The 9120-nt window shown below is 30.3% G+C and overlaps 1 protein-coding gene across 1 annotated transcript; it reads left to right on the top strand.

The window, feature by feature from the left end:
- Positions 1-2382: 2382 nt before the first annotated feature.
- LOC137818516 (putative 2-oxoglutarate-dependent dioxygenase AOP1) lies at positions 2383-4184 on the top strand. The gene is made up of 3 exons (XM_068621987.2): positions 2383-2984; positions 3250-3571; positions 3825-4184. The coding sequence occupies exons 1-3, from the start codon at positions 2611-2613 to the stop codon at positions 4071-4073; spliced, it is 945 nt and encodes a 314-aa protein (XP_068478088.1). The 5' UTR covers positions 2383-2610; the 3' UTR covers positions 4074-4184.
- The last annotated feature ends 4936 nt before the right edge of the window (positions 4185-9120 follow it).

The raw sequence follows: 9120 nt of genomic DNA, 5'->3' as shown, positions 1-9120 counted from the left end.
TATAAAGGAATATTTCTGAATTGGTTCATATTTGTATATATTATTAATATATATATAATTAATATCTGAATATAGACTTAATTTTTAATATATAAATAAATGTAAATCTTTTATAATTATTAATTTGGGATTAGAAATAAATATATAATCTCACATATATTAACCAATGTTATGTGTTCAAAGATAGATAAAATAATTTATAATATACAAATAACCAATCTTATGTGTTGAAAGATAGATAAAATAATTTATAATATACAAATAAGTGTAATTACATAATAGATGACTCATTTAAAGAGAAACAGAGGTTTTTAAACAGGGATATAATTGTTAAAGAAACCATGGTAACCTAATTCCATTGTCGTGTTTGTATGTTACTTTTGTCTGAGCTCTTGTGTTGTTGGTTCCACACAGTAGACAGCTAATCGAAGGAAGCATGTCAAACATTGTGCATGAAGATAACATCGTGGTACCACAATTAATCTCTGCTAAACTATTATTCTACCTGAGTGGAGAGATGGGGCCCAGGCACGGTCGGTTGACGTGGTGCAATTGCTGACGTGTAGACCTTCTTCTCCTCTGGTCGACTGTCCTTTCTTGCTGTCTCCTTTGGTCGGTCGTCCCTTCGTGCTATCAACTTCGGTCGGGCGGGGGAGGGTACCTGCGAAGGCACTCCGACGCTCAAGTAAGTATGAGATTCTAAGCGCAGTTTCGTAAGTGAATGAAAACGTACCTTTCTCTGGCTTGAGCACAGTATTTATAGGATTGCCTAATGGGCTTTCTATCCCTTGGGCTCAGGGTGGTTATGGATATGTCTTGTCAGTCGTGCTCCGGAATACCCGGGGAACATATCTTCTCTAAACGCATATTCCTTATTCTTCGGAGGTGTATCTTAACCACCTTAGCTTGTCACATAAATGCCCTTACATTTATTGTGTATACGGCCGGTCGGCCACGTGCGTTCGTTTCCATTTAGTGCATAAGGCCGGTCGGCCACGTGCGTTCGTTTCCATTTAGTGTATAAGGCCGGTCGGCCACGTGCGTTCGTTTCCATTTAGTGTATAAGGCCGGTCGGCCACGTGCGTTCGTCCGGTGCCTACCAGTACAATTATAAAAATTAAAATTATGTACTAAGAATAATTGCATGAAAGTTGATTAATTTGTAGTGGTCCAGTGTTAGACACAAGTTGTAGATATGATAAGAATTGATGGTGTGAAAGATCCACAAGAACATGCTTTCCTTTTCCAAATTAACTACTTTACTATATTTTACTAAATGCTCCTCCACACCAATTCATCATCATTATTACTTAACCATTCAATAACATGGCTTTGAGTTTAAGTACATACAAAATTAATATAAACAAATTCAAAAAAAAATTGTATGAAAAAGTATTTCATTTTTAAAATTGCCTTCTTGTACTTTCTTCTGTTTTTCATTAAACTCAAAAATATTCATTCAACCACATGACTCACTTTAGTTTTTACATTTTTGCATTGGGGCTTCTCCCTCCCTCGGATAGAGCATCACTCTAGACTTAAAATGGAATTGTTATAATATTATAATAATATTAAAAATTTATTTATTATGTAAAAATTATTAATAAAAAATTAGTTAAATATTTTTTTACCATAAATATGCTGTCGTTAAACTAGTTGAAGCTAACTCAATTAACAAGTATTAAGCATGATTAAGAAGTTATGGGCATGCGTTAGTTTGTACAAGATATGAAGTCGTAGAAAAGTATAAATAGAGGAAGATCCATGATAAAAGGATAATGATAGTTATAGTTAAAATAGCTAATATTGCATACTTAAACTGACTTAAGCGGCAGAATGTCATTGCATATATTCTTCTTAGATTGTCTCGAACGAAATATCGGCAGGACAACTCACGTGAAGCTTGAAGAGGTGTTTGATAGGGAATATCTGGTCTCATAAATTACAAGAACAGTAAGTATTTAGGATGTTCAAAATTTGGATTAAGAAAAAAACAATTTTACATCTTTAACCCTTAATGCTGATCAAATAAAAAAAACCCTTAAATTAATATACATTCTGGCTAAACTTTAAACCATAAATATTGTAGCAGGGAGGTCATTTTCAGTTGTTGAGTCTAGTATCATTATTTATTATACCTAAAACATCAAATAATTGGAGATATAAAATAGAATAAAGAAAAAATATATATTTATACTACAATTCAATCAAAATCTGCCTTCAAAATCACAAATCACAAATGAGATCGCCTTTAATTATTAATTAAAATAAGCCCAAAACAGTGTGTGATGCTGAAACCAAACAAAATTGTTTAACTTTTGTAACAATTGGTTGGTTGTGAATGTCTAATAAACTCCATCAGATAAGCCCAAAACAGAGCCTGAAGCCAAAAACCCAACCAATTTTGTTTGCAGTGTCAGCTTCACATGCTTGGTTCTTTCCAATCACAATATATTTTCTGTCACACCATACAACAACATTAATGTTATAATATTATCAACGAGGTTGTTGCATTATATAGCATATGTACTATGAATGCCTTCAAATCCACCTTAAATTAAGCATCACCCTTCAATTTTGTAATCAAATTAGAGAAGGAAAAGTGAAAATATGGGTTCAGAAGACACTCCAAAGCTTCCAGTAATCAACTTTACTGACCTCAAACTGGAGGCCAAGGACCCTAATTGGGAGGCAGTGAAGTCCCAAGTCCACAGGGCACTTGTGGAGTTTGGTTGCTTTGAAGCAGTTTTTGATAGAGTTCCTTTAGAGCTTAGAAAAGCCATTTTAGGTTCACTTCAAGAACTCTTTGATCTCCCTCTGCAAACAAAGCTACTCAATGTGTCTAAGAAGCTTTTTCATGGTTATGTTGGGCAATATCCTATGGTTCCACTTTTTGAAAGCATGGGCATTGATGATGCAGTTGTGTATGAGGAAGTAGAAAGCTTGACCAACACCATGTGGCCTAATGGAAACCCAAATTTTAGGTATGTCCGAGTCGAATTTCAAAGTAATAATACATTCACAACCTGTTCCATATACGAATTTCAAAGTAATAATACATTCATGATACGAAGAAAAAGTATTTTTGTCATTTCATGGAAAAAAATTTGAAATTTTAGACAAAAAAAAATGAAGTTGTAGACTGGTACAAGTTTTCAATATATCACTTCTCGGATTTCTAATACATATTTTGGAACTTGTATTTCATTTAACTCTTTTCTTTTTCTTTTTTGTCTTGTAATTTGGCAGCAAAACTATACAATCTTTCTCTGAGGAGCTAGCAGAGTTGGATCAGATTATTAGGAAGATGGTTTTGGAGAGCTTGGGTGTTGAGAAGTACTTGGAGGAGCACATGAACTCAACCAATTATCTCCTGAGGGTTATGAAATACCAAGGCCCTCAAACCAGTGACACAAAGCTGGGCCTCAGCGCACACACAGACAAGAACATAGTGACCATATTGTACCAAAATGAAGTGGAGGGTTTAGAGGTGTTGACCAAAGATGGAACATGGATAAGCTACAAGCCTTCCCCTCACAGTTTTGTTGTCATGATTGGTGACTCTTTCAATGTAAATTTTCTATTAATCTCTTACCATTTAAACAGCATAAATCATATCAATCTATTAAGAAGTGAGCTTAATTCAATCTCATAAGTCGGTCTCATAAGTCGGTCGTAAGGTGAGTTATTTATTATGAAATGTTCTAATATCCAACACAATCAGAAATCATCAAACTTATCTTACATGACTACTTCTAATTGAATGACAGTAAAAAGTTGTGTACTCAAATTTGTAATTATTGGATGAGTGTGAAATGTTGCAGGCATGGGCAAATGGGAGGTTGCATTCACCCTTTCATAGAGTGATGATGAGTGGAAATGAGACAAGATACTCTGCAGGGTTGTTCTCTATCCCTAAAGGAGGGAGCATAATAAAAGCCCCAGAGGAGCTGGTGGATGAGGAACACCCTCTGCTTTTCAAACCCTTTGATCATATGGAGTTTCTCAAGTATTATTACACTGAAAAAGGACAGAGAGATCAGTTTGCACTGCTCACTTACTGTGGTGTTTGAGCAGCCATTGGTTGTGTTGTACCACTACAGTGTGGTCATTCATCATTCAAATGTTCCCTACGCAATTTACCTTGGACTTAATAAAACCATTGTTATGTGTGTTGTTTTTAATCAACCTTTGATTGCTCGTATTTGACACAAAATTGAAAGATAATAGGAGTTGTTTCTACCATAAATGAGTTTGGGTGTGCAACTTAATAAGAACAGGTATCAAGTTCTAATTAATCTCTAATGTAAAATGGGAGGTTCACTTGAAAATGATTATCTAATACTTAAAGTTAATAGGATCATAAAAATAACAAGTTCTCTATATTATAAAAGTATAAAAGTTAACTGAAAACAAGACACATCAGTAAAATAAAAATAAATAAGACTTATAAATAATTTTTTTAAATGAGTTTACTAATAACTTATCTTATATAAATTTCTCCAATTATAAATACAAAACATAGAATTAAGAAAATTGCTTAAATGAAGAATGATATGTTCGATTTTAATGTGTTCAAGTTTTTTGGTATTAACACTCGTATTGATAAAGTTCTACGTCCTCTTCCTGTTAGATGAGAGTTTTCTTCACCAGACTGGGTTAAAATTAACACTGATGGGGCTACTAGGGATATCCTGGTCTTACTACTTGTGAAGGTATTTTTCGTGGGAGTATGGGGGAATTTATTTGAGTTTTTTCTGCGTTTTTTGAAGTTCAGGCTGCTCTGGTTGCTGAGTTTTATATGGGGTTATACATCCTATGGAGGAAACTCAAAAGATGAGGCTTATTAATGTCTTGTCTGGCTAGAATGTGATTCTGCTTTGGTTTGTGCTGTGTTTACTGTTAGGACAAATGTTCCTTGATCCTTCGTAATCGATGAAATACTTGTTTTAATTATTGTGGAAAAATTAGGTTTAGGGTTACTCATATTTTTTGTAAATGGAATGTATGTGCTGATAAGTTGGCTAATTTAGGATTTATTCATAGAGAAACTTTTCATTGGTATTGTAGGCTTTCATCTTTTATATGAAAGCTTTTATTTAAAAAATTGTTTAATTCTTTATGTTAGATGAGAGTAGGTAACAACTCTATGCACTAAACATATTTTGCTTGTATACAATAATATTTTTTTATTTGTATCCTTTTATATAATATACATTAACTTATACATTGAAATATCAACAACTAACTAGCATAATTTTTATAATTATTATATATAAAATATAAAAACAACTATGTTAATGGCCTTCCTAGTTTACTACTAAGAGAATATATTTTAAATTAACTTTTTTAAAAGGTTAAATGTTACTTTCTTTTATTTTTTAGTTTTCATTCGTCAAATGTTTATTAAGTTTTTTTATTACTGTTTCTAAATAATATTGGAGTTTTTTTTTCCAATAGAAATAAGAATATATATATATATATATATATATATATATTATAGGTTCTAATTTTTTTTATAATTTAATTTTATAAGATTGGGTTATATATAAAATTAGTTACTAATATTGTGTTAGAATCACTTTGAGTCTATAATACTCAACTTTATTATTGTTGTGCATCCTCTATATTGGGCCACTCACAAAATTTGATCTCAAGCTTGAAATATTCATTTTAGTAAGTCACAGTCCTAAGTAATAAGAGATAAGGTAAATTATTTATTTTCTTTCGTTATTCTCTTTTTATACTATTTGAACTATTGTAATATTAATAATGATTATATTATTAATTCAATATTATACTTTTAGAAATGCTAATAACGGATCTATTTTAATTTTTTTATTAGTTTTTTCAATAGTTTCATGTTTAACTGTTCATTTTAACGAATATATTAATTAATATAACAAAATAATACCTCTTCTAAAGTATACATTATTTTTACTTATTATAAACTTGATTAAAATATTTTAAGATATAATATAAGATTAATAGTAGAATATAAAATATATAACTGAAACTAAAAAAAATGCAATTAAAATAATTCCTTTATGAATAAAAAAATCTAATAGTTAAAAAAGTAATTTAAAAGAAAAGGACAGTTCAAAGTGTATTTTTAATCATAAAATATATATAAAAACTAATTTTAGAGACAAAAAATAATTAGTTACTATAATGACTAAATTATATATCATTTTAGATAAAAAAAATGATTTCTAAATTAGTTTTTATTATTGTTAAATAATTTCTAAATTGATATCTAATTAGCTATCAAGATTTTAGCTACCAAATTTAGAATCTAAATAATTGGTAGTTAAAAACTTGATAGCTAATTAGATATCAATTTATAACAATAATAAAAACTAATTTAGAAAGCAAAAATTTTTTTAGTCTCTAAAATGATTTCTAATTTAATCAATATAACAACTAATTATTTTTTATCTTTAAATTTAATTTTTATTTAATAATTTTTGTGTAGTTACAAGTTATCTTAAGAGCTCCATCTAGTTATTCAACTTCCAACTAATTTTTTTATCAAACATTAGTCTTATTAGTGGAATGACCAAGTTATCAACTTAAGTATAATACAAAATTAATTTAAAACTACTTAATATTTGGTTCTGAAATATTGGAATATAAATCATTTAAATTAATAAATTTGAACAAACAGCAAGTAAAGTTGTAACCAAAATCACTAAGATTGTTCTAGTGGTGAAGTAATAATATGAAGTTGTTGATATTTTTTATATGAAGTTATTGATAATATAATTATACACATACATACATATACATATATATATACATACATATACATATACATACATATATATATACATACATATACATATACATACATATATATATATATATATATATATATATATATATATATATACTAACATGTGAAAGTGGAGGTATCTGTCAAAAAGACCCTATGATGGAATAACATAAAGGAAGTTAGTGCAGTTGGCTCTTCAAAAGATTCTATGATAGACTCATAATATTGTAGATTGTTGATGTATCACTGAATATTACAATGCATGAAAAAGAAGAATAAAAAAGGTGACATGCATTTGGAGTTATTCCAAATGCAATTAAATAACCAAAGATTCGTCTCCATCATCCATCATACTGATAAGATTAATCATAACAATATTCTATGTAGGCCTCAGATTCGGAGTATAAACCAGTCTTTTTTAGCTTGAAAAGACATTGATCAAATGAAACATTTCATACCTCTTATGATTTTTCATTCTTCTGCCACCCAACAATAATCTGAAAATCATCATAGATTTTCTGCTCCTGTAGTGGGATCACAGAAGAAAAAGGATGCACAAACCCTCCTCCTCCTTACAATGTGTGTCAAGATATTATAATTTCTTCATTCTAACAATGTCACTTTGGACTTCATGTGATTTTGAATGTTTCATCACTGCTGAAAAGTTTGATGAAACATCTGCATGTCTTGTTGCAACACTCTTCCACAATACCATGATACAGTTTGTAGCTGATGTGATTGAGGTTGGTTTTGAAATATTGGCTAACAGACAACCTTACATTTGACAAAGTCCTAATTTGGTTTATGGAAAGAGAGAAAAAAAGTCCTTTGATATAGTTAGTAGTAATTGCATTGTGTAACTCAACGTATGTGGCTACAAATCATGTCAGTTCAAGTATAGTTGTGATTTCTAAAAGCATTTTGCCCGTGCTTGAAACACAACAACACACACAAAGAAGTTTTGCTATGCTCCAAACCAGAAACCAATTATTTGTTTTGAAGTTTTTGCTGTCCTTTGCTTTTTTGCACTTCAATCATTTTCATGATGGAGTCCTTTAAACTACCTTAAGATTTACTAATCAATCATCTTGTGTAGTGTATCTATAATCCCAGCACGCCACTGAACACTTTTTTTTTTAAATATTGAAGCAAAATTTTCCTTCTTATGCTTCACGCATTGATATTTATTGTTTTCGTCCAAAAGGAACTGAGAAAATTTCTGCCTGTTGAACTCCGTCTAAGGTCGGTTCACACTCCTCCTCGTACTTCTCAGACTAGATTGGCTTACTCTGTCTTTCTCTTTTTTCTCTGACGCTCAGATAAATACTCTGTGTTTGGTGTAATTAATGCGCGATAATAACGTACATTCTTCTTGAAAGTTGTGACTATTATGCTTATTATGGACCGGTATTATTGGACTGGATTAATGTTTATGTTGATTAAAAACATATTACCTAGTTTTTTCATACGGTTTAAGCTTATTAATCTTCTTTTAATCTTAATGCATTTTGAACATGTTGATCGACCAAAACCGGGTACCAAGATTTCTAAGTCCTGTTTGGTTCCGACCGGTACACTTATATTATACAAAAACAAACTCAGAAAGTTTGGTGCTATGAAACTTGCATTAATCTGGAGTATAAAGTGAGTGAAATGTGCCAGTTATATGATTCATCATGCATCTATTTAGAACTATGATAATTAGTATTTGGCATCTCTTCTTAGGATATCATTTTTACATATAATATGATTTTGAATAAAAACTAAAAGCATATATGTTTAGTACTTTTCTGTATTGGCATTATCTGAGTCCATGTGCAGAAACGGACAATGGACCATCTTCAACTTTAGTTTTATAATGTCGTATGTAAAACACAGATGTTCAGACACTGGAAAAATTAAAGCTTAGGAATCGTTATATAATCTTCTATTGTCAAATAATTGTGGACCATTTCTTTTTAATCAAGTAACTATTAATAGTGCCAATCTAATCTGTTAAGTTCTTTTGTCCCTTTTGTCTCTATCAGATGGAATGGTTCCTTCATAATTTTGGTGAAACAATTCACATCATAATTCTAATATATACATGTAATCAAGCTTTATTTATTACCAATAAAATGTGATCAATGATGTCTTTTGTGATAAGAAAATTCTACAGTGTTTAGAACTCATTATAGTATAACTAATTCATTTTTCCCAGCTAGATCAATCTATCCTTTATAACTATATATCATGAGATATAATTCTACGACATTCTTCTAGATTATTATAGCTATTTTCCCCTTTAATATCCAAAATACTATAAGAGAAAGAAATTAATTATACAGTAAATAATAAATTTTATT

Source organism: Phaseolus vulgaris, chromosome 10 (assembly GCF_051622355.1).
Source record: "Phaseolus vulgaris cultivar YP4 chromosome 10, ASM5162235v1, whole genome shotgun sequence".
NCBI classification, from domain to species: Eukaryota; Viridiplantae; Streptophyta; class Magnoliopsida; order Fabales; family Fabaceae; genus Phaseolus; species Phaseolus vulgaris.
Note: the sequence above shows the minus strand (reverse complement) of the source record. Positions and strands in the feature narration are given on the sequence as shown.

What these genes read in the sequence shown, in the direction of transcription:
- LOC137818516 (XM_068621987.2), top strand. Translation starts at nt 2,611, where the DNA reads ATGGGTTCAGAAGACACTCCAAAGCTTCCAGTAATCAACTTTACTGAC. An exon ending in AATGGAAACCCAAATTTTAG is followed by an intron (nt 2,985 to 3,249) that starts GTATGTCCGAGT and finishes GTAATTTGGCAG; the next exon opens with CAAAACTATACAATCTTTCT. An exon ending in TGATTGGTGACTCTTTCAAT is followed by an intron (nt 3,572 to 3,824) that starts GTAAATTTTCTA and finishes GAAATGTTGCAG; the next exon opens with GCATGGGCAAATGGGAGGTT.